This window comes from Aythya ferina, assembly GCF_964211825.1.
Source record: "Aythya ferina genome assembly, contig: HAP1_SCAFFOLD_1073, whole genome shotgun sequence".
Lineage (NCBI taxonomy): Eukaryota > Metazoa > Chordata > Aves > Anseriformes > Anatidae > Aythya > Aythya ferina.
In genome coordinates, this window is record NW_028180847.1 from 1 (window position 1) to 26,647 (window position 26,647).

The following is a 26,647-nucleotide window of genomic DNA, read 5'->3' on the forward strand; positions in this document are numbered from 1 at the left end:
GGACAGGACACGGGGGACACAGGGGGTGACCGGGGGGGGTCACCCGTGCCCGCAGGTGGTGACCATCGCGGTGTACACCTTCTTCGTCACCTGCCTGATCGGCCGCCAGTTCCTGGACCCGGCTCAGGGCTACGCGGGCCACGAGCTGGACCTGGGGGTGCCGGTGTTCACCCTGCTCCAGTTCTTCTTCTACGTCGGCTGGCTCAAGGTGGGGGGGGGACATAAAAATAATGGGGTGGGGGGGTCACCTAGTGTGGGGGGGTGACCCAACCGTGTGGCTTTAGGTGGCCGAGCAGCTCATCAACCCTTTTGGGGAGGATGATGATGATTTCGAGACCAACACGCTCATCGACCGCAATTTCCAGGTACCGGGGGGGGGGGGGCACCAAAAAAAATTAAAAATTGGGGGGGTTTTGGGAGGGGGGGACACACGGTGGTGGCCCGCAGGTGTCGATGCTGGCGGTGGATGAGCTGTACGGGGACGTCCCGGCGCTGGAGCGGGATCGGTACTGGGGGAGCCCCAGTCCCCGCGCCCCCTACACCGCTGCCGCTGCCCCCCCCCGACTGCCTGGACACCGAGGCTCGGCCTTCGATGTCGTGTGAGTTGGGGGGGGCAAAAAAATGAAAATGACCCCCCCCCCCAAAAAAATGAGCCCCCTCTTCCAGCCCTCCGACCCTGGGACCCCCATGGGAGCCGTCCTGCAGGGTTCGGAGACACCCCAAGGAGCCCCCCCAAACCCCCAGCGGCCTCCAGACCCCCCCCCCAAAAAAAAAAATTACAAAGAGTACTGACCCCCCCCTCAAGGACCCCAAAATAGCCCCCCAGGGACCCCAAAGATGAACCCCGTCCCTCCCAGGACCCCAATCCCAACTCAGGACCCCAAATTCCCCCCCCGGGACCCCCAAGGAGCCCCCCCAAAACTCCCAGTGGCCTCCAGACCCCCCCAAAAAAAATTACAGGGAGTCCCGACCCCCCCAGGGACCCCAAAATATCCCAAGACTCTGGGACAGCCTCCAGGAACCCCAAAGATGCATCCCACCCCCCCCGACCCTAAATATCCCCCCCCCCCAGGACCCCTACCACCCCCCCGGACCCAAAATCCCCCCCCAGGTACCCCAACCCCCCCCCCCGGGAACCCAACACCCCCCTCATGGACCCCAACTCCCCGCCCGGGACCCCCCCACCCCCCTTGGGACCCCAAACTCCCCCCAGGACCCCCCCCACCCCACCAGGACCCCCCCCACAAGGCAGAGGGGGGGGGGGTGGTTTTGGGGTGCCCCCATGGCGGGGGGGGGGGGGCGTTTTGGGGTGACCCCCCCCCTCCCGCAGGCTGACCAAGGAGGAGATGCAGTTCCAGCCCCTGGACGATATCGGGGACCCCCCCGAGCCCCCCCCGTGTCCCCCCCCCCAGGGGGACGGGGACAGCCTGGGGGGGGACACGGCCGTGCTCCTGGGGGACTGCCCCCCCCCCAGCTGGCTCCTGCGCCCCGGCGACGACATGGTTTAGGGGGGGGGCACCCCAAAATGGTGCCCCCCCCCCGCCCCTCCCATGTGGCTCAACCCTATACGAGCCCTTGGAGAATCCCCCCCCCCCCCCAGAAATAAATCCCCCCCCCCCCGGGTCCTGAGGCTTGTGGCTTTATTGAAACAGGGGGTGGGGGGGCTGAGGGGGGGGGGGGGGACGACAGGACCCCCCCCCCCAAACCCCCAGGGTAAAAGGGTTACAAAAATAGAAGTGCTAAAAGCCCCCCCCCCCCCCCCAAAAAAAAAATAGAGGGGGGGGGGGCGAGGTCTGGACCCCCCCCAAATTATCACAACAGGGGGGGGGCGCAGAGACTGAAACGGGACCAGCCCAGGTGGGGGGGGTGGGGTGGGGGGTGCCCCCCCCCCCCCAAGAAGGAGGTGACCCCCGGGGGGGGGGGGGTCAGCGGTTGGGGGGGCGGCCGTGGGGGGGCCGCGCGCGGCGGGCGACGGTGGCCAAACGCTGCTGGGCCAGGAAGGAGTGAGCCCCCCCCGGCGGGGGGGGGGCGCCCGCGGCCCCCTCCTCACTCATACGCTGCTGCAGAGCCAGGCCCTGTGGAGGGGGGGGGGGGGCACACACAGGGGGTGAGGGGGGGGCACGCAGGGCCCGAGACCCCCCCCAAAATGAACGTTTTACCCCATGAACCTGCCCCGCCACCCCCTGTAGCCCCCCCCGGTTTATATTTGCCCCCCCCCCAGGGGTATCTTCAACACCCCCCAGGGCTCTCTTTGCCCCCCCCCCCCCCGGTATATTTGCCCCCCCCAGGGGTATTTTCACCCCCCCCCAGTGCTCTCTTCCCTCCCCCCAGTTTATTTACCCCCCCCCCAGGGGTCTCTTTGCCCCCCCCAGGGGTCTCTTTGCCCCCCCCAGGGCTCTCTTTGTCCCCCCAGGGGTATTTTCATGCCCCCCCAGGGGTCTCTTTGCCCCCCCAGGGGTCTCTTTGCCCCCACCAGTTTATTTTTCCCCCCCCCAAGGGTCTCTTTGCCCCCCCCAGTGTATTATTCCCCCCCCCAGGGGTCTCTTTGCCCCCCCAGGGGTATTTTCATGCCCCCCCCAGTGCATTATTCCCCCCCCAGAGGTCTCTTTGCCCCCCCCCCCCAGTATATTAACCCCCCCCCCCAGGGTCTCTTCACACCTCCCAGGGGTCTCTTTTCCCCCCCAGGAGTATTTTCATGCCCCCCCCATGTGTCTCTCTGCCCCCCCCCCCCCCCAAAATTTGCCCCCCCCCTCACCATGTTGTACCAGGCGGTGACCAGCAGCCTCTCCTCCCTCTCCCGCTGCGCCCGGCTCCTCTCGTAGTCATTCTGCAGGGGGGGGGGACACAACGAGACGGTCCGAGGGGGGGGGGTAACCTAGAGCTGCCCCCCCCCCACCTCAAAACCCCCCCCCGGCCCCCCCCTGACCTCCAGGTGCCGGATGAGGGCGTCCTTCTCCTGCAGCTGGTTGCGGAGGGCGCGCAGGATGGGGGCCGTGGGGGGGCTCAGCTTCGGCTCCAGCACCCCCAGCACCTTGAGGGGGGGGCCACAAAATGAGGGGGGGGGCCACAAACCTAAAGGACACCCCCAATCTCCCCCCCCACCCCAAAATTTAACACCCCAGGGAAGGATTTGGGGGGGGGGTGCAGGGGGCTCAGCCCCTTGCTGTGGGTCCAAAAGGGGGTGGAGGGGGGGGTCCCAGAGCCCCCCCCGGACCCAAAATTTATTGGGGGGGGGGTCGCAGAGTGTCCCCCCCCCCCCAGTACCATGCGGGCTCGCTCAGCCTGCTGCCGGCAGCGCTGCTCCATGGCCTGCAGCTCCTCGATGCGCCGCGCTGCTGGGGGGGGGGGGGGCAAAAAATACACGGGGGAGGGTCAAATGGGGCGGGGGGGGGGCAAATAAAGGGTGGGGGGGGGATAGAGTTGCCCCCTCCCTCCCCAAACCCGCCCCCACCCCCAGATTTTCAAGGGGAAACTGAGGCACGGCTCGGCTCCCGCTAGCCCCCCCCCCAGTTGCCCCCCCCCAGTCCCCCCCAGTCCTCCCAGTTGCCCCCCTCAGCCCCCCAGTGCCCCCCCCAGCCTCCCAGTGCCCCCCCCAGCCCCCCAGTGCCCCCCCCCCAGTCCTCCCAGTACCCCCCCCAGCCTCCCAGTGCCCCCCCCCAGCCCCCCAGTGCCCCCCCCCAGCCCTCCCAGTGCCCCCCCCCTCATACCACTGCTGTCCCCGGGGGGGTCCAGCTCCTCCTCCTGCACCTGAGGGGGCTTCTTCCTGTGGGGGGGGGGGCACACACATTAGGGACACACTGCCCCATGGGGGGGGGGGCCCAGTGTGCCCCCCCCCCGGTATTTATAGCGCCCCCCCCCCACTTACAGCTTCTCCAGGGTCTCCTCCAGCGCCCCCACCTTAGAAAGGGGACAAAAGGTGAAGAGGGGGGGCCCCCAGCCCCCCCAAAAACCTGCTCCCCCCCCCCAAAACCTGGGACCCCCCCCCCAAAAAAAAAAACTCACCTCCTTACGGGGGGGGCCCTGCGCTGCCAGCAGCCCCACGGTGCTCACAGCCTCCATCCTGGGGGCACGGGGGGGATATTGAGGGGGGGGGGGGGCAAAATAAAGAATGTGGATTTTTTTTGGGGGGGGGGGGACACAAGGACCCCCTGTGCCCCCCCCACCTGTAGCGGTCGGCGTCCCGCGGGCGCTGCTGGAGCTGGGCCCTGAGCCTTTGGTTCTCCTGCTGCAGCCTCGCCACCGTCTCCCTGGGGGGGGGGGGCAGGAAAATTAAAATTAAGGGGGGGGGGGGTCAGGGCCCCCCCCACAGAGGGTTGGGACCCCCCCCCCGGCACCCACCTGAGCTCTGCGGGGAGGATTTCGGCCGCCAGGGTGCCCGCTGGGGCCGTGCCCCCGTCCAGCCCCGCATCTGGGGGAAAAAATCCTTAATTTAATTAATTTTTTTTTGGGGGGGGGGCTCAAGGTGACCCCCCCCCCCCTCCAAACCACCCCCACGCGTCCCTGCCCCCCCCCCCCAACCAGGGGCTCCTCAGCATTTCCCCCCTCCCAAATGAAAAAGGAACAAAAAAAGCCCCCCCCCAAAAAAACAGGGGGGGGGGCACAGCCCCAAACCCTTTTATCGTGCCCCCCCCAGCCCCCTTAGCACCCCCCCAGCCCAAAACCACCCCCCCCATCATCTCCGTGCCCCCCCCTGCCAGCTCTGTGCCTCCCTTTGCCCCCCACCCCAGCCCAATGCCACCCCCCAGCCACCTTTATGCCCCCCCCAGACCACTTCTGACCCCCCCAGGCCCCCCCCAGCCCAAAACCACCCCCCCCATCAGCTCTGTGCCCCCCCCCACCAGCTCCGTGCCCCCCCCCAGTGCATAGCACCCCCCCCCACCAGCTCTGTGCCTCCCTTTTCCCCCCTCCCCAGCCCAATGCCGCCCCCCCAGCCGACTTTATGCCCCCCCCCAGCCCACTTCTGACCCCCCCAGGCCCCCCCCAGCCCCGAGGTGCCCCCCCCCCGGCCCCCACCCACCTGCCTGCCGCAGGCAGCTCTGCTGTTCCTGGGCGCAGCGCAGCTCCTCGTTGGCCTCACGCAGGGCATCGCGCTCCTCCAGCAGCCTCTGGGGGGGGCGCGGGGGGGGCAGTTAGGGGCTGGGGGGGTCCTCAGGGACCGGGGGGGGCAGTTAGGGGCTGGGGGGGTCCTTAGGGACCGGGGGGGTGTCAGTTGGGGGTGAGTTAGGGGCTGGGAGTTCCCGGGGGGGGGTCACTTAGGGGCTGGGGGGGTCCTTATGGACCGGGGGGGTTGGTTGGGGGTGAGTTAGGGGCTGGGGGGGTCAGTTAAGGGCAGAGGGTTCCCGGGGGGGTCAGTTAGGGGTCAGAGGGAGGTCACTTAGGGGCTGGGGAAGCTCTGGGGGGGGTCACTTAGGGGCAGGAGGGGGTCTGGGGGGGTCAGTTAGGGGCCGGGGGTTCCTGGAGAGGTCACTTAGGGGCCGGGAAGGTCCTTCGGGGGGTCACTTAGGGGTCAGAGGGAGCTCTGGGGGGGTCGGTTAGGGGCTGGGGGGGGTCCCAGGAGGGGTCACTTAGGGTCTGGGGGTTCCTAGAGGGGTCAGTTAGGGGTCAGAGGGAGGTCGCTTAGGGGCCGGGGGAGCTCTGGGGGGGTCACTTAGGGGCAGGAGGGGGTCTGGGGGGGTCAGTTAGGGGCCGGGAGTTCCTGGGGGGGTCACTTAGGGTCCAGGAGGATCCTGGGGGGGGTCAGTTAGGGGCCAGGAGGGTCCTCGGGGGGTCACTTAGGGGTCAGAGGGAGGTCACTTAGGGGCCAGGGGAGCTCTGGGGGGGTCACTTAGGGGCAGGAGGGGGTCTGGGGGGGGTCGGTTAGGGGCCGGGGGGGGGGTCCCGGGGGGGGTCCCGGGGGGGTCCCACCTCCTTCTCCTGGCTGAGCGCCTGGAACCTCTCCCTCAGGTCCCTGCACTCTCGCTGCCACCGCTCCGCCTGCAGCGCCGCCGCCGCCTGCTGCCCGCTCAGCTCCTCCACCTGGGCGGGGCTTCCGCTGACCACGCCCACCCGGCCCCGCCCACCCGGCCCCGCCCCCCGGCCGGCCCCGCCCACCACCCACCCGGCACCACCCTCTCAATACAGCCTCGCTGGCAGTCACCCACAACAGCCCCGCCCCCTGCTCTAAGCCCCGCCCCTCCCCCGAAGCCCCCGCCCCGATATTAGCCACACCCGCCTTCTGTAGCCACGCCCCCAAGCCCTGTAGCCACGCCCCCTTTGCCCACCCCTCCACCTGTTTCCAGCTGCTCCCCTCAGGCCCAGACCCCACCCACCACCCCATGCCCCGCCCCTTCGTCCATGGCCCCTCCCCTTCTCACAAGCCCCGCCCACCTCCCTATAGACACGCCCCCAGCCCTGTAGCCACGCCCCCTGTGTCCACCCCTCCACCTCTTTCCAGCTGCTCCCCTGACCCATGCCCCACCCCCCTCTGTCCCTGGTCCCACCCCCTTCCATAAACCCCGCCCACTTCCCTATAGCCACGCCCCCAGCCATGTAGCCACGCCCCCTGTGCCCACCCCTCCACCTGTTTCCAGCCGCTCCCTTCAGACCCAGACCCCGCCCACTACACCACGCCCCGCCTTCTTCTTCCATGGCCCCGCCCCCTTCCCCAAGCCCCACCCATCTACCTATAGACACGCCCCCAGCCCTGTAGCCACGCCCCGTGCCCAAACCTCCACCTCTTTCCAGCTGCTCCCCTCAGACCCACCTCCCACCCACCACCCCATGCCCCTCCCCCTTCACCCCTAGCCCCTCCCCTTTCCCACAAGCCCCTCCCCTTTCCCACAAGCCCCTCCCCCTTCCCACAAAGCCCCGCCCACCTGCCTGCGGGCCGCCTCCAGCTGCTCTCTCCCCGCCTGCGCCCGGCCCAGCTGCTGCTGCAGCGCGGCGGCCCTGCGGACCTGCCCGGCGTGCCGCTCCTCCAGCGCCCGCACCCAGCGCCGCAGGGCCCCCGCCGCCGCCGCCCGGCCCCGGTACGCCGCCACCGCCGCCTCCAGACGGCCCGCGCGAGCCGATGATGCCCTGAAGGGGACACGGGGATGTGGCCGGGGGTAGGGGTGGGGGGGTGACCTGAGCACTTGGGGACGCCACCAGGATGTGGGAGAGCAGGATTTGGGTGCCCTGAGCACCTAGGGGACACCCCCAGGATATGGGACAGGGGTGGCCGGGTGCCCTGAGCACCTAGGGGACACCCCCAGGATATGGGACAGCGGTGGCCGGGTGCCCTGAGCACTTGGGGACATCACCAGGATGTGGGGGAGCAGGATTTGGGCACCCTGAGCACTTGGGGACACCCCCTGGATGTGGGGGAGCAGGATTTGGGTGCCCTGAGCACCAAGGGGACACCCCCAGGATATGGGACAGGGGTGTCCTTGTACCCTGAGCACCTGGGGGACACCACCAGGATATGGGGCAGGAGTATTGGGGCACCCTGAGCACCTAGGGGACACCCCCAAGACAGGGGGCAGTGACATCCAGACACCCTGAGCACCGAGGGGACACCCCCAGGATATGGGACTGGGGTGGCCAGGTGCCCTGAGCACTTGGGGACATCACCAGGATATGGGGCAGCAGAATTTGGGCACCCTGAGCACTTGGGGACACCCCAGGACGTGGCAACACCCCCAGTCCACCCCCCAGAGATGGGGGCGCAGGCACTCAGGCTCTCCAAGCACCCACCCGGGGGGCACCCCAACCCCTCGGGGCCCCCCCCCGGCTCACCTCAGCACGTCCATCTCATCCCGGAGAGCCCGAGCCTCCCCCGCCAGGGTGCTGAGCTCCTCCGCCCGCGCCTGCAGCCCCCTCGCCTCCCTCTCCAGCCGGCTGCAGCGCGCCCTCAGCTCCTCCTTGCCGCTCTCCAACCTGTGGGGGGGACACACACACCGGGGGGGGCATTTAGGGGGCCGGATAACCCCTCCCCGGTGACCCCCTCCCCCCAAAATAAAAGGTCCCTACCGGTAGTTCTCCTCCTGCAGCTCCTCCACCTGCGCCTGCAGCAGCAGCAGCTTCTTGGAGGCAGCGCCGGCCGCGTCGGCCTCCAGCCGAGCCTTCTCCTCCCGCAGCAGCCGGTTCTCCTGCGCCAGGCTCCCCCGTTCCTCCAGCAGCGCCGCCACCTGCCCCCCGGCACCGTCAGAAACCCAGGGCCCCCCCCCGGGGACCCCCACCCCACCCCAAACACCCCCCCTGCCCGGTTTCCCCCCCCCCCCGGTGCGCACCCGTCCCATATGGCTTCTGCTCAACCCTAATACGAGACAGCAGAGAATCCACTCCAGCGAGGAATCAGCACCTTGGCTGCCCCCAGCTTAATTCCAGGGACTGAGGGGGGGGCACAGGCAATAGAGCCCCCCCAGGGACCCCCCCTGCCCGATATGCCCCCCCCCCCCCCCGGTGCCCACCGGCCCCATATGGCTTCTGCTCAACCCTAATACGAGACAGCAGAGAATCCACTACAGTGTGGAATCAGCACCTTGGCTGCCCCCAGATTAATCCCAGGGTCTGAGGGGGGGGCACAGGCAATTTGGGCCCCCCCCAGGGACCCCCCCAAACACCTGGGCCCCCCCCCCCGGCCCCCCACCTGCTGCTCCAGCTCGTGGCAGCGCTGCTGGGGCCCCGCCGCCTCCTCGGGCTCCTCGCTCAGGAAGTAATAGCGCCGGGACTGGGGGGGGGGCACAGAGAAAATGGGGGGGGGGCGTCAGTGCTGGGGGGGCATCAGTGCTGGGGGCGGGGGGGCTGGCACCCCAAAATTGCCCCCATCCTGTTCTGAGACCCCCAGATTTCCCCCATAAATCTGCCCCCCCCCCCCAGTTCTGCCCCATAAATCTGCCCCCCCCGGTTCTCCCCCATATATTTGCCCCCCCCCCCCAAATTTGCCCCCCCACAAGTTCTGCCCCATAAATCTGCCCCCCCCCAATCCTCCCCCACATATTTGCCCCCCCCCCAAGTTCTCCCCCATATATCTGCCCCCCCCCCCGCCCCCCCCACCTGCGCGTCGAAGCTCTCGTACGTCTCCACCACCATCGTCTCCGCCGGCTCCTGATCCAAAAGCTGCCAAACCCCAAACCCCATAAGGGCTCAGAACCTGGGGGGGGGCACAAGGTGTGCCCCCCCCACCCCTTTTTTACCCCCCCCCCTCAAAGAATCCCCCCCCCCACCTCCTGGATGGCCGTCATCACCGCGTGCTGCACCGCCTCCTCCAGGGTCATGATGTGCTGGATGTGCTCTGCGAGGAGGGGGGGGGGGAATTACAGGGAGGGGGGGGGGTTTACGGGGGGCTGCCCCCCCCCGTGCCCCCCCCCCGGCCCCCACCTTCCCTCCTGTCGCAGCTCACGGCGCAGCCCAGCACCAGTCGCACCAGTTTGCCCAGTTGCTCGGGGTCTGCACACTGGGCCGCCAGCTCCACGTCGGGCACGTGCCGCTCGGCCACCACTTGCCCCAGCACCTGAGGGGGGGGGACATTAAATTATGATGGGGGGGGGGGTCAGGTCTATCCTAGGGACCCCCCCCCATGGTTAAAATCCGTGCCCCCCCCCCCAGCACTCACATCTTGCCAGTACTCCAGCACGCTCTGCAGCACCTTTTGCAGGTTGCTCGCCTGGGGAGGAGAAACGTGGGACCCCCCCACCCCAAAATGAGCCCCCCCACCCCAAAATGAGCCCCCCCATACCCCAAAATGTGTCCCCCCCCCACCCCCCATTGCAGCGCTGCGCCAGGTCCCCCAAAACAGCCCTGCCCAACTGAGCCCCCCCCCATTGGGACCCCCCAGATCTGCCCCCCCCCACACCAAAATGCCCCCCCCAAGTTGAATTCCCCAAAATAGCCCCCCCAAATTGCCCCCCCCCAAAAAAACAGCACCCCTAAACTGCCCCCCCCTCCCCAAACCAGCCTCCTCCTCCTCCCCACCACCCCAAAACGCCCCCCCCCAACACCATCCTCACCCCCCCCACCGGTGGGGGGGGGGTCCTGAAGCTGAGACCCCCCCCCCAAAAAAAAAATTGCCCCCCCCCACCCCACCTTCAGCCTCCAGTCGTCCTCAGCAGCGTCCCGGATGCGGCCCAGCCACGGCTCATTGAACCAGGAGGCGTCGCTGGGGGGGGGGGGACACGACCCGGGGGGGGGCCCAAATTGAGGCTACGGCCCCCCCAGGACCCGGGGGGGGGTCCCCAAGGGTTTGCCCCCCCCCCAGTACTCACATGCTGTGCAGGACGTGAGCCAGGGCCACGCCGCTGGCCAGGTCGCGGGGGGAGGCGCAGGGCGAGGGGGGGGCAAAGGTCTGCAGCTGGGGGGGGGGGGGCACAAAGGGGAGGGGGGGGGCACAAAGGGAAGGGGGGGCACAAATTAGGGGCGTGGGGGCATAAATTAGGGGGGAGGGGGCTTGGCAAACCCCCCCCCGACCCCACTGAGGGCATCCTGACCCCCCCCCCTTACAGGCAACCCCCCCCCCAAGGTTATGTGACCCCCCCAGAACTATCCTGGGGGGGGGGGCAGGGGGTTTATACCCACATCAGTGCCCCCCCCACCCCCCCGCAAAGAGGGTACCCCCCCCCTCTGAAAGCTTGGGGGGCCCAAGGGAATGAAGCCCCCCCCCCAAATGCCCCCCCCTCCCCAAATGACCCCCCCCCCGGGCACTGGAGCCCAAAGGAAAATTGGGGGGGGGGAGAACTTAAAAATTAGGGAGGGGGGAGAACTTAAAGGGGGGGGGGGGCACAGCCCCGGGAGGGGGTGCAACAGGTTCGGGGGGGGGGGCAGAGCCTCGGGGGGGGGGTGGGCACAGGTCGGGGGGGGTCACAGCCCTGGGGGGGGGGGCTTTAAAAGGGGGGGGGGGGGGGCAGCCTTGGGGGGGGGTGGGGGAGGGGCACAGCGCAGGGGGGGGTCACAGGGCCCAAAAGGGGGGGGTCAGAGGTCACCAGCCGGGTCCCAACGGCCTCGGGGGGGTCCCGGGGGGGTCCCGGGGGGGGTCCCGGGGGGGTCCCGGCCCCCCCTTACCCAGGTGAGCAGCGCCCCGCAGGCCTCGGGCCCCTCCGGCCCCTCCGCCATGGCCGCCGGTCCGCCCGGGGCACCGAGGCGCGCCCAGAGCGGCCGCACCTGCCGGCCACGCCCCCTCCGCTAACCACGCCCCCTTCATTTTATTAGCCACGCCCCCCTCTCAAGGCCCCGCCTCTTGACGCCCACAGCCACCAAGCGGCCGCACCTGCAGGCCACGCCCCCTTTCAAGCCACGCCTATCTTTAGGCCACGCCCCCTTTAGCACCGCCCCCCCTTAATGGAGGACACGCCCCTGTCCGGCCCGTCCCCTGCGGTCCTCCAGGACCATAGAGACGGGGACTAGAGCGGCCCCTCCCCGCCGCCATCTTGAGGCGGTCGGGCCTGGGGGCTCCCGGCCCTAAGGGCAGGGGCAGTGGGAGGGGCTAAGGGGCCAGGCGGTGGGCGTGGCCTGGAGGGAGGGGGCGTGTCCCGCCCAGCCGTTGCCATGGGGACGGCGGGGGGGGGCGCGTGGGTGTTGCCAAGGGGACGGAGCTCGGGAAGGGAGGGGGCGGGGCGTTGCCATGGGGATGGGGGCGTGGCCGGAGGGGAAAGGGGGCGTGGCCTGGGCTGGCGCGGGGCCGGGGGTGTCCCCTGGGTCCCCCTGCCCGTCGGCGGCGCGGCGGGGGGGGGAGGACACGGACAAAGCCCGGCAGGGAGGAACTGGGGGGGGGGCAGCGGCACCGGGGGGGGGCCCAGGGAAGCGAGGGGACCCCGGGGGGGCGGGGGGGGCTTGGAGGAGCTTGGGGGGGCGAGGAGGGGGAATTTGGGGGGGGGTTAGGGGGAATTGGGGGGGGCGACAAGGGGGGTTGGGGTCATTGGGGGGGGGCACGGGGGTCGTGGGGGGGGCACGGGGGTCGTGGGGGGGGGGATTGGGAAAATGGGGGGGCGTTGGGAAAAAAGGGGGAGGCTTTAGGACTCCGTCCGTGCTCTTTTTTTTTACTGGGGGGGGGTCTTGGGGGGGGGGTGATGGGCCCCGGAGGGGGCGATTGGGGCTGGGACCCCCCCTTCCAGCTGTGGGTGCAGCTGCTGCTGTGGGGGCTGCTGCTGGGGCGCCTCCTGCGTTACGGGGCTGGGGGGGCCACCGGGGAGCCCCCCCCGGGAAGGGCCAGGGGGGACCCCAAGAAAGGGGGGGGGCAGGAGGAGCCCCCCCAGGGGCAGCTTTGAGCGTGGGGACCCAAAGGGTGGGGGGGGGGTGTCAGGTGAGCCCCCCCCATACACACCCGTACCCACGGGACCCCCCCCCAGGGGCTTTAGGGGGGGGTCAGCCATGGGGGTCCCCCCCCATCCCCAAGCAGATCTCACCTGTGGGGTTTTTTTTTGGGGGGGGGCTCCTGGCTGCTCCTTTGGGGGCTTATTCCTCCCCCCAGCACCAGCTGTGGGGACACTGGGCCCTTACTGGGCCATACTGGGAAGGACTGGGGGGGGTTGGCGACCTGTGTGTGCCCCCAAAAGGCTGCTCCCCCCTCCCCCGGAATGCCCCCCATGGAGGATGGGGGGGGCCCAGCTGATCCCCCCGAGCAATGGGATCCACAAAGGGATCGGCCACCAGTGGGATCGCCGGCCACGAGCAGGAGGTGGGCCCGGGGGGGGCTCTGGGGGGGGCCTAAAGGGGTTGGGGGGGGGGTTAGGAAGGGTTGAGGGGATGCTGGGGGGGTGATGTAGGGATATGAGGGGTCTGAGAGGTTTTGGGGGGGGTGCTGTGGTTCTAGGGGGGGTCTTTGGGGTCCTGGGGGGTCCTAGGGGCTGTAGCCCCAGTGCTGTGGGGGCTGGTGTAGGGATTTGGGGGGGGTTAGGGGGTCCCAGGAGGGGGTGCTGTGGGCCTAGGGGGTCTTGGGGGGTCCTAGGTTGGGGTCTTGGGGGTCCTAAGGTTGCTGCCCAGGTTCTGTGGGGTCCCAGGTGGGGGTAAGATGGGTCTGGGGGTTCACATGAGGTCCTTGGGGGTCCTAGGATGGGGTCTTGGGGGTCCTATGGGTTGTTGTGCAGGTCCTATGGGGTCTGGTGTAGGGATATGGGGGGTCCAGGGGGTCCTAGGGGGTCTTGGGGGGTCCTAGGATGGGGTCTTGGGGGTCCTAGGGTTGCTGCCCAGGTTCTGTGGGGTCCCAGGTGAGGGTAAGATGGGTCTGGGGGTTCACATGAGGTCCTTGGGGGTCCTGTGGGGGCTGGTGTAGGAACACGGGGGTCTGGGGGGTCCCAGGAACTGACCCGATGGGCTTAGGGGGTCTTGGGGGTCCTAGGATGGGGTCGTGCAGGTCCTGCGGGGGCTGGTGTGGGGATTTGGGGGGTCTGGGGGGTCTTAGGATGGGGTCTTGGGGGTCCTAGGGGGTGTTGTGCAGGTCCTGGGGGGTCTGCTGGAGGGACTTAGGGGGGTTTAGGGGGTTCCAGGAGGGGGTGCTGTGGTCCTGGGGGGTCTTGGGGGTCCCAGGTGGGGGTACGAGGGGTCTGGGGGTTCACATGAGGTCCTTCAGGTCCTCCACGCTGCAGCCCCCCCGTGAAGGACCCCTCATAGGAGCAGGGGGCTGGGGGGAGCTGCCCCCCACTCGTGGGGACCCCCCCGTGCTGGGGCAGTTTGGGACTGGGGGACGGACCCCGTGGGATGGAGGAGGAGGAGGAGGAGGAAGAGGAGGAAGAGGAGGAAGAGGAGCGCTAGGGACTGACCCCAGCCCCCGTTCCCCACTCGTTTTGGGTTTCTTTCCCTCGTTTCCGACTTCCCCTTGTTAGCGATCGGCAATAAATCTCCTAATTAGCAATTAATCTCCCCGCCCTGAGGCTGTTTTTCCCGTCAGGATAATGACTGAGCGACCCCCCCCAGCCCCCCGCACCTTATTTTCCCCCCCCTCCGAGGAGGAGGAAGGGAAACTGAGGTGGGGCCAGCAAAAAGCAGGAAAAAGCTCCAAAAAATCTCACAAACCGCCCCTAAACCCAAAAAAAGGGTCTCTGGGACCCCCTTGGGTGCCCCACGAGGCTGCTCCTGCGCCCATGTCCCCGATGTCCCCAATATCCCAATGTCTTTCATGTCCCCAGTGTCCCCAACGTCCCCAATATCCCAACATCTTCCACCTTCCTGATGTCCCCAGTGTCCCCAGTATCCCCAGTATCATTGACATCCCCATGCCCCACGTCCCCAGTGCCCCCACAACCCCATCCTCGATGTCCCCATGTCCTGTGCCACCCCTGGCCCTGATGTCCCCGTGTCCCCCCCATCCTTGATGGCCCCATGTCCCCCCACCCCAACGTCCCCCCATGTCCCCTTCATCCTCGATGTCCCCATGTCCCCCCCACCCCCACTGTCCATGTCCCCGATGTCCCCCCATGTCCCCAGCACCCCCACCATCCTCACCCCAATGTCCCCAGTGTCCCCACAACGTCCCCGGTGTCCCCCAGGCTCCCATCCTGGCTGTCCCCATGTCCCGTGCCCCCCCCCCAGCCCTAATGTCCCCAATATCCCCATCATCCCTCGCATCCTCGCTGTCCCACTGTCCCCTCATGTCCCCATTGTCCCCCCCCCAGCCCCAAGGAGGAGGCCGTGGGGTTCCACATGCGCCTTTATCATAATAACATTAATTAATACCAAGGGTAACGAGGCGGAGCCGCCCCACGCCCACGATGCACTAAAACGGCACGTGCTGCGGGGACACGGGGACACCCCGGGGACACGGCCCGGCGCTGATTGTCACCGCGTGGCCCCGCGTCCCCACGTCCCCTCTGTCCCCGGGCTTGTCCCCCAAGGGGCCACCGCGGGCCGTGTCCCCGTGTCCCGTCCCCGTCGTGTCCCCGTGTCACGTCGCCGCGTCCCCGTGTCACATCCGTGGTGTCCTTCAGCGCCACGTCCCCGTGCCACCTCTCCGTGTCACCTCTCCGTGCCGTGTCACGTCCTCGTGCCACCTCTGTCCCTCTCCAGCGCCGCGTCCCCGTGCCACATCCCCGTGCCACCTCCGTGCCGTCCCGCCGTGTCACCTCTCCGTGCCGTGTCCCCGCGCCGTCCCTCTCCGTGCCGTGTCCCCGTGCCACTTGCCAACGTCACATCCCCGCGAGCCGCCTCCGCGCCGTGTCCCCGGGGCGTCCCCCGTGTCCCCGCGCCACCTCCGTGCCACCTCCCCACGTGCAATGTCCCCGTGCCACCTCCTCATGTCACATCCCCATGTCATGGCCCGCTGCACTGCACCCGCGTCACATCCCGGGCCGTGTCCCCGTGTCACGTCCCCGTGTCACAGCCACGGTGTGCCACATCCCCGTGCCACGTCCCCATGTCACAGCCACGTGTCACACCGAGGTGTGCCGTGTTCCTGTGTCACGCCACGGTGCACCATGTCCTCGTGTCACGTCCCCGTGTCACGCCACGGTGTGCCGTGTCCCCGTGCCGTGTCCTTGTGCCATGTCCCCATGTCACTTTCCCGTGTCACGCCACGGTGTGCCGTGTCCCCTTGCCATGTCCCCATGTCACATCCCCGTGTCACAGCCACGTGTCACATCCCCGTGTCACACCATGGTGTGCCATGTCCCCGTGCCACGTCCTTGTGCCACGTCCCCGTGCCACGTCCCCTGCCAGCACCCCCCAGCCGGGTCCCGTCCCCAGGCACCGGGGTTGGGGACAGGGACAGCGGCACCCACAGCGGGGAAACTGAGGCAGGGGCCACCAGGGTGTGGGGGTGTGTGTGTGTGTGGGGGGGACACCCCCCCGCGTTGCCACGGGGCTTTTTGGGACGAGCAAAGCAGGAGGGGACACGGCGGGACACACGGCAGGGTGGTGACACCGCGACGCGTCGCGACGCGCCGGGCTGGCGGTGGCCGTCGTGGGCGGCCCCGGGGGGGCCCCCGGGGGGGGGTCCCGGGGTTGGGGGGGGGGGGCCCCGGGTGCTACCTGGTGAAGAAGGGGAGGTGGTGCTGGCTGAGGCCACCGGCGGTGCGTGGGGACTCTGTCCTGGCCATGACGTCCTTGAACCACGAGGCCACGTCCACCTCCAGCGTCTCGTAGCGCTTGATGAAGTTGTGCTCCTGGGGGGGACACGGGGGGGACACGTGGGGACAAGGGGGGACACAGGGGGGACACAAGGGGGCACGGGGGGGTGGCCCCGAGGGTCTGTGCGTGCATTGTGGGGAGGGGGAGATGTGGGAATGGGGGGTGGGATGTGGGGAGATGGGGACAATGTGGGGACACCAGGACAGGGACACTGTGGGGACACACAGGGACGCACAGGGACAAGGGGACAGGGACACGTGGACAACATGGGGACACAGGGTGTGGGGACACAGGACAGGGACAAAATGGGGACACACGTGGACATGAGGGTGGGGACAATGCAGGGACAGGGATTTGGGGGCACATGTGGGGACACCAGGACAACACGGGGACACCAGGATGGGGACAGGGACACGGGGACACATGTGGACACCGGGATGGGGACACTGTGGGGACAGGGACATGAGGACACATGTGGGGACACCAGGATGGGGACAAGGTGGGGACAGGGACATGGGGACACGAGGACAGGGACAGGGACACCATGGGGACACCAGGACGGGGACACCATGGGGACAGGGACACCGTGGGGACAGGGCCAGCAGGCACCCACCAGTAACTTGTTGTACTTTGGTCTCTTCCTGTGGTCCTTGGTGAGGCTGCGGGACAGGGCACAAGGTCAGCGCCTCGGGGACCCGCGGGGACGGCTTGGGGACACGTCCCCGCATCGGGGGGGGGTGGCCCTGTCACCCACCAGTCCCTGACGAAGGCCTGGAAGTCCCCGGAGAAGCCCATGGCGGGGGGCAGCAGCGGGGGGTCCTCCTGCAGCACCTTCGTCAGCACCTCGAAGTCCGTCTTGCAGTTCTGGTACGGGAACTGCCCCGTGGCCAGCTCCACCTGAGGGGACACCGTGGGGACAGTGTGGGGACAGCGTGGGGACACGGCCAGGGACGCCGCGGGATGTGGATGGGACGTGGTGGCATCACAGCTTTGTGGGAGGACACGTTGGGGACACGGGGATGGGTTGGGGACGTGCTGGGGACATGCTACGGATACATTAGGGACACGGGGATGGGTTGGGGACATTCGAGGGACATGTTGGGGACATGGGGATGTGTTGGGGACACGCTCGGGGTGCATAAGGGACACAGGGATGGGTTGGGGACACGCTGGGGACACGGGGACGTCTTGGGGATGGGTTAGGAACATGGTGATGCTCCAGGGACATGTTGGGGACATGGGGACACATTGGGGACACGCTGGGGATGTGTTGGGGACGTGGTGGGCACATTCCAGGGACACACTGGGGGCATGGAGACACGTTGGGGACACATTAGGGACATGGGGATGGGTTGGGGACATGTTGGGGACACAGGGACGTGTTGGGGACGTGCTGGGGACATTCCAGGGACACACTGGGGACACGTTGGGGACACATTAGGGACATGGAATAGGTTGGAGACGTGTTTGGGACACCTTGGGGACACGGGGACGTGTTTGGGATGGGTTGGGGACGTGGTGGAGACGTTGCAGGGACGCGGGGACGGGTTGGGGACAGGTTGGGGACAGGCTGGGGGTGCATTAGGGACACGGGGATGGGTTGGGGACATTCTGGGGACACATTAGGGACACGGGGACGGGTTGGGGACAGGTTGGGGACAGGTGGCACTGACCAGGGAGATGCCGAGGCTCCAGACGTCGGCGCGGATGTCGTAGTCGGGCTTGGTGGGGTCGGGGGGGTCGATGCGCTCCGGCTGCACGAGGAATGGGGGGGGGGCTGCGGGTGCTGGGGGGGGGGGCAGCACCCCCAAAAACCCCGACAGCAACCCCGGGATGTCCCCAAACAGCCCCCCGCACCCCAAAACACCCCCCTGCACCCCAAAACGCCCTGCAGCACCCTCTCAGCACCCCAAAATGCCCCCAAAAGACCCGGATTTGGGGTGCAGCCCCCCCCCGCAGAACCCCCCAGCACTGTACTCACGGCTCCGCTCCTCCCAGCACCCTGGGGTGCTCCCCACCCCATGGCAGCACCCTGGGGTGAACCTGTCCCCAAAAGGCAGCACCCTGGGGTGCTCTCCATCCCCACAAGGAACCCTGGGGTGCTCCCCAGCCCCCTGAGCAGCACCCTAGGGTGCTCCCCACCCCAAGACAGCACCCTGGGCTGACTCCACTCCCCCAAAGTAGCACCCTTGGGTGACCCCACTCCCCACAAGGAACCCTGGGGTGCTCCCCAGCTCCCTGAGCAGCACCCTGGGCTGACTCCACTCCCCCAAAGCAGCACCCTAGGGTGCTCCCCACCCCAAGACAGCACCCTGTAGTGCTCCCCAGCCCCCTGAGCAGCACCCTAGGGTGCTCCCCACCCCAAGACAGCACCCTGGGGTGCTCCCCAGCCCCTTGAGCAGCACCCTGGGGTGCTCCCCAGCCCCTTGAGCAGCACCCTAGGGTGCTCCCCACCCCAAGACAGCACCCTGTAGTGCTCCCCAGCCCCCTGAGCAGCACCCTAGGGTGCTCCCCACCCCAAGACAGCACCTTGAGGTGTTCCCCAACCCCCCGAGCAGCACCCTAGGGTGCTCCCCCCCCCCAAAGCAGCACCCTGGGGTGCTCCCCACCCCAAGACAGCACCCTGGGACGCTCCCCACTCCCCTCGAGCACCACTCCGGCTTGCTCCCCACCCACCGGGGTACTCCCCACGCCCCGAGGCACCCCCCACCCGGGCACCCATGGGTGCTCACGGCCATGTAGGCGGCGCAGCCGGCGCTGCGGGTCTTGGCCTTGGAGTCGACGAGGCGGCCGCTGATGCCGAAATCGCAGAGCTTGACCTGGCCCCGCTCGTCCAGGAGGATGTTGGAGGGCTTGACGTCGCGGTGGATCACCCCGTGCTTCTCCTTCAGGTAGAACAACGCCTTCACGATCTGCAAAAAGGCCGCGGGGGGGGGTCAGCGGGGGTCCCTCGGGGTGTGGGGGGTGTCCCCGTGGCCCCCCCGGGGGTCCCCAGCTCACCGCCACCGTCATCTTGCCCAGGATGCGCTCGGGGATGGGGCCCTGGATGCGTTTCTTGAGCTTCTCGGCGCAGGTGCCCATCAGCTCCATGGCGATGAAGACGTCGGTCTGGGGGGGGGGGGGAAGGCAAAAAGGGGGGGTTGGTGGGGGTGGGGAGGGGGGTTGGGGGTGTGGGGAGGGGGTACGGTGGTGGGGAGAGGTCTAGGGGGATGGATAAGGGGGGTTGGGGGGGCTGGGGGTGTGGGTTCCAGGGATGGGGAGGGGGTTCTGGGGTATGGGGGAGGGTGGGGGGACGTGGGGAGGGGGTGGGGGTGTGGGGAGGGGGGGTGGGGGTGGGGAGGGGGGGTGGGGGCAGTGGGAGGGGGGGTCTGGGCATGGGAAGGGGGGTCCCAGGGATGGGGAGGGGGTTCTGGGGTCATGGGGGAGGGTGGGGGGCGTGGGGAGGGGGCTGGGGGGGTGGGGAGGGGGGGTGGGGGTGGGAGAGGGGGGGTGGGGGCAGTGGTGGGAGGGGGGGTCTGGGGCATGGGAAGGGGGTCCCAGGGATGGGGAGGGGGTCTAGGGGTGTAGGGGAGGGGGAGTCCCAGGGATGAGGAGGGGGTTCTGGGGCAGGGGGGGGTCAGATGAGGGCATGGGAGGGGGCGTGGTGGTGGGGAGGGGGCGTGGTGGTGGGGAGGGGTCGGATCCTGAGGGTGCTGGGGACACCTCCTGGGGTAAACTGGGGGACAGGGACGGCACAAATGGGGACTGGGAGGGACGGGGGGGGGGATAGGGACGGGTCCTGGCACCCCTGGGTGACACGGGAGGGGTCCTGGCACCCTCGGGGGGGGCTGGGGACAGATGGGGACAAGGTCCTGGCACCCTTGGGTGACACAGGACGGGGTCCTGGTGCCACTGGGGGATGTGGGATGGGGGTGTGGGACCCCCAGGGGATGTGGGACGGAGGTCCTGGCACCCCTGGGGGGCACAGGGACAGATGGGGACAAGGTCCTGGCACCCCTGGGGGACATGGGACCGGGTCCTGGCACCACTGGGGGACACAGGATGGGTCCTGGCACCCCTGGGGGGACACAGGAGGGGTCCTGGCACCCCTGGGGGCCATGGGACGGGGGTCATGGGACCCCCAGGGGACATGGGAGGGGGTCCTGGCACCCCCGGGATCAAACCCTGGAGGTTCTGGGCACAAAATTACACCAAGCACGGGGCCACGAGGGACACGACCCAGCCCCGACACCCCCAGGGCCGTTGGGGGCCACATCCTGACCCCGGGGGGGGACGAGGGGGGGGGCGTAAAGAGCACGGGGGGGGGCTCACGTTGGTGATGAAGGTGCCGAAGCACTGCACGATGTAGGGGCAGTCGTGGCTCTTCAGCACCACGTCCAGGTCCATCAGGATGCGCTTGTTCTCCTCCTCCCGGTTCCCCGAGCGCCGCATTTGCTGGGTCAAAAACGAAAAGGGGGGGGTGTCAGATAAATTCCGGGGGGGGGTCACGCACCCAGGAACCCCTCCTGGCCCCCCCCCAGGGCCCCACCTTGACGGCGATGACGTGCCCCGTCTTGCGGAAGCGCATCTTCCAGACCTGCCCGCAGGTGCCGCTGCCGATCTCGCCCAGGTTCTCCAGGTCGTTGATCTCCGCCTGGTAGCGCTGAGGGGGGGGGGGACACGGGGGGGGTCAGGGGGGCGTGGGGGGACACGGGGGGGGTGTGTGGGGGGGGTCAAAGGGGACACGGGGGGGTCCAGGGGGGAAAGCACCATCCCGCCAGCAACCCCCCCCTGTCACTGTCCCCCAAGGGTCATTGCTGTGCCCCCGCTCTGTGTCCCCCGCGTGTCCCCCCCCATCCCTGAGTGCCCCCCCCCCCCCCCCCGCCCGTGTGTCCCAAAATCTGTCCCCCCCCCGTTTCCCCTGAACACCCCCCCATGCACCCAAGTGTCCCCCCCCCGTCCCTAAATGTCCCCCCTGGTTTCCCCCAAATCTCCCCCCCCGTGTCCCCCCCCCATGTGCCCCCCAATGTCCTCCCCCCGTGACCCCAAGTTCCCCCCCCCCATGACCTGAGGGCCCCCCCCATGACCCCAGCGTCCCCCCCCATGTCCCCAATGTCCCCTCACAACCCCAAGGCCCCCCCCCCGTGACCCCAAGCACCCCCCCCCCATGACCCCAAGCACGTGCCCCTAATGTCCCCCCCCATGACCCCCAATCTCCACCCCCGTGACCCCAAGCCCCTCCCTGTGTCCCCAATGTCCCCCCCCCCCGCGACCCCTGAGACCCCCTCCCGTGTCCCCAATGTCCCCCCTGTGACCCTGAGGGCCCCTCCCCACAACCCCAATCTCCCCCCCATGCCCCCAGTGTCCCCCCCGGTGTCCCCAACCACCCCCCCCATGACCCCCCCTGTGACCCCCCCATTGACCCCCCTGTGACCCCCCCGTGTCCCCAATGTCCCCCCCATGTCCCCAAGTGCCCCCCCCATGTCCCCAACGCCCCCCCCCGCGCCCACCTGCCCCCCCACGGTGAGGTATCCGGTCTGCTTCATGATCTCCTGCAGCTTCTGGTCGATCTCGATGCTGGGGGAGAGGGGGAGAGGCCAGCCGGCCAATCAGGAGGCAGCGAGGGAGAGCCCAGCCAATCGGCACGGAGGACGGGAGCGCCCGGCCAATCGGCAGAGGGCGGGATGGCCGCCCGGCCAATCAGGAGCGGAGGGCCGCCCAGCCAATCGGCGTGAGGGGGTTGGTGGTGGGCAACCCTCGCGTGGAGGGATTGGCCAATCAGAGTGCAGGGGATCTGGCTCTCTGGCCAATCGGCACGCACAGACTCCTGCTGGCCTGGCCAATCAGCACATGAGAATCTGATGCCTGGCCAATCAGCAGCCAGGAAAACCTTATTCAGAATCTGTCCAATCAGCAGGCAGAGACCACGTCTGCAGCAGCCTATCAGTACGCGCCTTGCCTCCCTGCCAGGCCAATCAGCACAGGGGGCTTCCGAGACACCCCAGCCAATCAACACAGCCCTTCTGCCTGCCCAGCCAATCAGCAGCTACGCCCTTCTGCACAGCTGGCCAATCAGCACATGCCTCCTGCCTGGCCTATCAACACACGCGGTCCCCCCTCTACTCTAGCCAATCAACACACGCAATCCCCTTCTCCTCTAGCCAATCAGCACACAGAGGCTCCTACCTCCCTGACCAATCAGGGCACAGGATCCCCTTCTCCTTTAGCCAATCAGCACAGAGTCTCCCACCTCCCTGACCAACTGGCCAATCACAGCGCGCCGAACAACCGGCCAATCAGCACGGGTGCCAGGCTGGCCCTCTGGGCCAATCAGCAGGCAGGATCCCGTGCCGGCTGAGCCAATGAGGTCCCCGGGAGGGCCTGGGGGGGGCCTGGGGGGGGTCCAGAGAGCCCAGGAGGGTCTGGGGGGTCCAGGGGACACCGGAGGGGGTCCTGGAGGATCCAGGGGGGGCCCAGGGGGGCCCAGGGGGGTCCAGGGGGGCCCCAGGGGGACCTGGGGGGGTCCAGGGGAGCCTGGGGGGGGTCCAGGAGGGTCCAGGGGGCCCTGGGGGGGGTCCAGAAGGCCCAGGAGAGGTGCAGGGAGCCCCGGGGGGACCTGGGGGGGGTCCAGGGGGCCCCGGGGGGGGTCCAGGAGGGTACGGAGGGGGGGGGTAGGGGGGGTTCAGGAGGGTCCAGGGGACCCTGGGGGCGCTGGGGGGGGTCCAGGAGGGTACCAGGAGGGTCCTGGGGGGGTCCAGAAGGCCCTTGGGGGGGTCCAGGAGGGGGCTGGGGGCCCCAAGGGGGGCCTGGGGGGGTCCAGAGGAGCCTGAGGGAGCCCGGGGGGGGGTCCAAAGGGGGGGGACCAGGAGGGTCCAGGGGGCCATGAGGGTGATCCAGAAAAACCCAGGAGAGTGCAGGGGGCCCCGGGGGGGGGGGTCCAGGAGGGATCAGGGAGACCTGGGGGTGTCTGGGGGGGGTCCCGGGGGGGGGGTCACCCACCTCTCCACGCTGCGGGGCACCAGGAAGGGCGGCTGGGGCAGCCCCAGCATGTTGCGGGGGCCGCGAGGGGGGCGGCGGGTGCTGGGCGCCCTCGGGGGCCGCGGCTCGGCCCCCCCCGTCGCTCACCAGGGGCAGCTGCAGAGCTGAGGGGGGGGGGAGAGAGAAAGAGGAGGTCAGAGAGCCCCCCCCCCCGAAAAAGCACGGCCCCAAAACCCTCCCGAAATTAACCCCAAAGAGGGCTCGAAACGCCCCGAAAGCAGCGCGCCAAAAACGCGCCTGGAATAGCGGGTAAAACAGCCCGAAGTGGCCCAAATTACCCCAAAAAACAGCCCACCCCCACCCCAAAAAAATATCCCAAAATCAGACTCCCAAATCGCCTCCAAAAAAAAACCCAAAATACCCCAAAATCAGCCCCAAAGCCACCCCCAAAACCCCCCAAAAACCAGCCCATATAAACCACCAATATCAGCCCCCCAAAACTACCCCAAAAAACACCCCCAAATGCCCCAAAACCAGCCCCCTCCCCCAAAAAAAACAGAAACAGCCCCCCAAAGAAAACAAAACCGCCCCAAAATCACTCCCCAAAACCACCAAAATCACCCCCAAAACCGCCTCAAAATCACCCCCAAAACCAGCCCCAAAAACACCCCAAAACCACCCCAAAACCAGCCCCAAAAATCCCAACCCAAACCCTCCCCTCCCCCCCCTTAACCCATTTGGGGCCGTTCCTGACCCGTTTTGGCCATTTCTGGCCCCATTTGGGCTCCTCCCGACCGTTTTTTAGCATTCAGCCCCATTTTGCCCATTTCTGGCCCGTTTGGGTCATTCCTGCTCCGTTTTACCTCAGCCCGTTTTTTGCCCGTTTCTGCCCCATTTGGGCCATTTTCACCCCATTTCACCCCAAACCCATTTCGCCTATTCCTGCCCAGTTTTGCCCATTTTCACCTCATTTTCCCTCACCCTCATTTTCCCCTCTCCTTACCCCAGTTTTGCCTTTTTTTCCCCTATTTTCCCTCACCCCCCATTTTTGCCTGTTTCCACCCCATTTTGGCCACTTCCACCTCATTTCAGCTCTGCCCCGTTTTGGCCCCGTTTTGTCCTTTTTTGATTCTGTCTCCTTTTAACCCGTTCCTGCCCCGTTTTGCCCATTCCTACCAAATTTGGGCTCAGCCCCATTTTTCCCCATTCTCCCCCAATTTGGGCTGAGCCCCTCTTTACCTGTTCCTGCCCCATTTTGCCCATTCCTACCAAATTTGGGCTTAGCCCCATTTTCCCCATTCCTCCCCATTTTACCCATTCCTACCAAATCTGGGCTCAGCCCCATTTTTGCCCATTCCTGCCCCATTTTGCCCATTCCTACCAAATTTGGGCTCAGCCCCATTTTCCCCATTCCTTCCCCATTTTCCCCATTCCCACCGAATCTGGGCTCAGCCCCATTTTCCCTCTTTCTGCCCCATTTTCCCCATTCCCCCCCCATTTTCCCCATTTCCCCCCATTCCACCCACTCCCCCTCCACAGGGGCTCAGCCCCTCCCTACCTACCCCTACCCCCTTTTTTTCCCGTTTCCACCTCATTTTACCCCATTCCTGCCCGGACCCTTCCCCCTTCTCCCGCCCTGTCGAGGCCGGGATTTGCCCGATTTCGGCCGTTCCCCACCCCATTTTCGGCGCGGCCCCGTCTCATGCCGTGCCGCGGCCCGCATGCGCCGCGGGGCCGGGCTGGGGCCACACTGCATGCGACAGGCAGGGCAGCCACGCGGGGGGGGGGGGGGGGGGGGACACACAGGGAGGGGGGGGGGGGGGGGACATTTGGGGACAAGGCGGGCGAGGGGGGGGGCGGGGGGGGGGGGACATTGGGGGGGTCGGGGAGAAGCCGTCGGGATCGGGGGGGGGGGGGGGGGGGGAAAGCTCCGCAAACAGGGGGGGGAAACTGAGGCACGGCCGGGGTTTGGGGGCTCATCCTGCGTTGGGGGGGGTGCTGGGGGGGTCCCCCAAGCGAGGGGACAAGTGGGGGGGGGGTCAGCAGGGGGGTGTGGGGGGGTGTTAAGGTGGGGGGGGGGATGCGGGGGGACCCCAAGCGGAGGCGACGTGGCGGTACCTGCTCGCTGGGACGGAGCGGGAGCGGGGCTTAGGGTGATGACGATAACTGGAGGTGGGGGGGGGATTGGGGGGGGGGGAGGAAAAAGGGGGAGGGGGGAAATGGGGGAAAGGGGAGGGGGGGGAATAAAAAAAAATAAAAGGGAAAAGGTAAAAAAAAAAATAAAAAAAAACGAGAAAAAAAAAAAGAAAGAAAAAGACCATAAATCACACCTTGAAAATGGGGGAAAAGAACCAGAACGAACTCAAACCGCGGGGGGGGGGCAGAGGGGTGGGGGAAGGAAATGGGGGGGAATTGGGGGGCTGGGGGGTGAGGGGGGGGCTGCCTGGCACCTCTGCCCCCCCCCCCCCAGCCTGTAAAATGCCCCTTTTGTGCCCAGGAAGTGCTGGGTGGTTCTGTGTGTGCTATGGGGGGGGGTGGGGGGGCGTCCCCCCCCCACCCTAAAAAATGTCTCCTACCTGGGGGGGGCGCACCCAAAACCACATGGTTTGTCCCCAATTTCCTTCTGCACAGCACTGCCTGCCCCAGGTAACCCCAATATTGCCCCAAATGGCCCCAAAAACAGCCCCGAGCCCCCCCCAAATGGACCCTAAAACGGCCCCGACCCCCCCCAAATGGCCCTGAGCCCCCCCCAATGTCCCTAAAGTGTCCCCAAGCCCCCCCCAAATGTTCCTAAAACAGCCCCGAGCCCCCCCAAATGCCCCTAAACCCCCCCCCAAATGTCCCCAAACTGGCCCCCAACCCCCCCACAAATGTCCTAAAATCAGCCTCACGACCCCCCCAGAGGGCCTCCACACACCCCCCAAAAGCGCCTCAACCCCCCCAAAAAAAAGGGACCTAACCCCCCCAAAGGACCTTAAACCCCCCCCAAAAAGGGCACTCGACCCCCCCAAAAAGGCCCCTTAAACCTCCCACAAAGGGCCTCGACCCCCCTAAAAGGGACCTAAATCCCCCTCAAAAACACCTCAACCCCCCCCAAAAAAAAACTTAACCCCCCCCAAAGGCCCTTAAACCCCCCTAAAAGGGACTAAATGCCCCCAAAAGACCCCAACGCCCCCCCCAAAGGAACCTAAATCCCCTCAAAAACACCTCCCACCCCCCAAAGGGATCTAAAACCTCCCAGAAAGGGACCTAAATCTTCCTCAAAAACACCTCAACCCCCCCCCAAAAAAACCTTAACCGCCCCCAAAGGCCCTTAAACCCCCCCCCCCAAAGGCCTCAACCCCCCTCCCAAAAGGCCTTAACACCCCCCCAAAAGGGCCTCGACCCCCCAAAAAAGGCCATTTAAACCTCCCCAAAAGGGACCTAACCCCCCCACAAAGCCTCACCCCCCCCCAAAAGACCTTAAGCCCCCCCAAAAGGGCCCTCGACCCCCCTAAAAGGGCCCCTAAACCCCCTCCAAAACACCCCAACCCCCCCCCAAAAAAAAACCTTAACCCCCCCCAAAGCCCTTAACCCCTCCCAAAAGGGCCTCAACCCCCCCCAAAAGGGCCTAAACCCCCTCAAAAGGGCCCTAAACCCCCTCAAAAACACCTCAACCCCCCCCAAAAAAACCCTAACC

At 67.5% G+C, this 26,647-nt stretch overlaps 3 protein-coding genes and 1 long non-coding RNA gene across 5 annotated transcripts; 2 read left to right on the forward strand and 2 right to left on the reverse strand.

Moving 5' to 3' along the window:
- Positions 1–55: 55 nt before the first annotated feature.
- LOC311429429 (bestrophin-2a-like) lies at positions 56–603 on the forward strand (the record flags this gene model as incomplete). Its single annotated transcript, XM_084540513.1, has 3 exons — positions 56–208; positions 285–365; positions 448–603. Coding segments are annotated over 3 exons (390 nt in total), but the record flags the coding sequence as incomplete, so codon positions are not given.
- Positions 604–1,786: 1,183 nt separating this feature from the next.
- Positions 1,787–11,127, reverse strand: LOC311429430 (protein Hook homolog 2-like). Of its 2 annotated transcripts, none has more exons than XM_084540515.1 (22): positions 11,017–11,127; positions 10,224–10,309; positions 10,045–10,117; positions 9,575–9,625; positions 9,340–9,472; positions 9,186–9,253; positions 9,016–9,078; positions 8,609–8,689; positions 7,990–8,147; positions 7,756–7,896; positions 6,855–7,056; positions 5,905–6,015; positions 5,018–5,105; positions 4,339–4,408; positions 4,164–4,247; positions 4,003–4,060; positions 3,866–3,897; positions 3,708–3,763; positions 3,265–3,332; positions 2,927–3,031; positions 2,756–2,827; positions 1,787–2,075 (listed from the first exon to the last, which is right to left on the reverse strand). In XM_084540515.1, exons 1-22 carry the CDS (start codon positions 11,065–11,067, stop codon positions 1,926–1,928), a joined length of 2,001 nt encoding a protein of 666 aa, XP_084396641.1. In that variant the 5' UTR covers positions 11,068–11,127; the 3' UTR covers positions 1,787–1,925. The 2 variants fall into 2 exon arrangements, with proteins under 2 accessions (XP_084396641.1, XP_084396640.1); XM_084540514.1 differs by having other exon boundaries at positions 3,265–3,335.
- A 942-nt stretch (positions 11,128–12,069) lies between these two features.
- LOC311429433 lies at positions 12,070–13,805 on the forward strand. The gene is made up of 2 exons (XR_014688254.1): positions 12,070–12,628; positions 13,520–13,805. It is a non-coding gene; the product is annotated as an uncharacterized lncRNA (long non-coding RNA).
- A 1,970-nt stretch (positions 13,806–15,775) lies between these two features.
- MAP2K7 (mitogen-activated protein kinase kinase 7) lies at positions 15,776–25,134 on the reverse strand (the record flags this gene model as incomplete). Its single annotated transcript, XM_084540516.1, is given in 12 exon segments — positions 15,776–16,046; positions 16,625–16,670; positions 16,766–16,908; positions 17,685–17,765; positions 18,744–18,923; positions 19,012–19,119; positions 20,323–20,445; positions 20,540–20,653; positions 21,501–21,567; positions 22,990–23,048; positions 23,050–23,132; positions 25,087–25,134. Coding segments are annotated over 12 exon segments (1,190 nt in total), but the record flags the coding sequence as incomplete, so codon positions are not given.
- Positions 25,135–26,647: the final 1,513 nt, after the last annotated feature.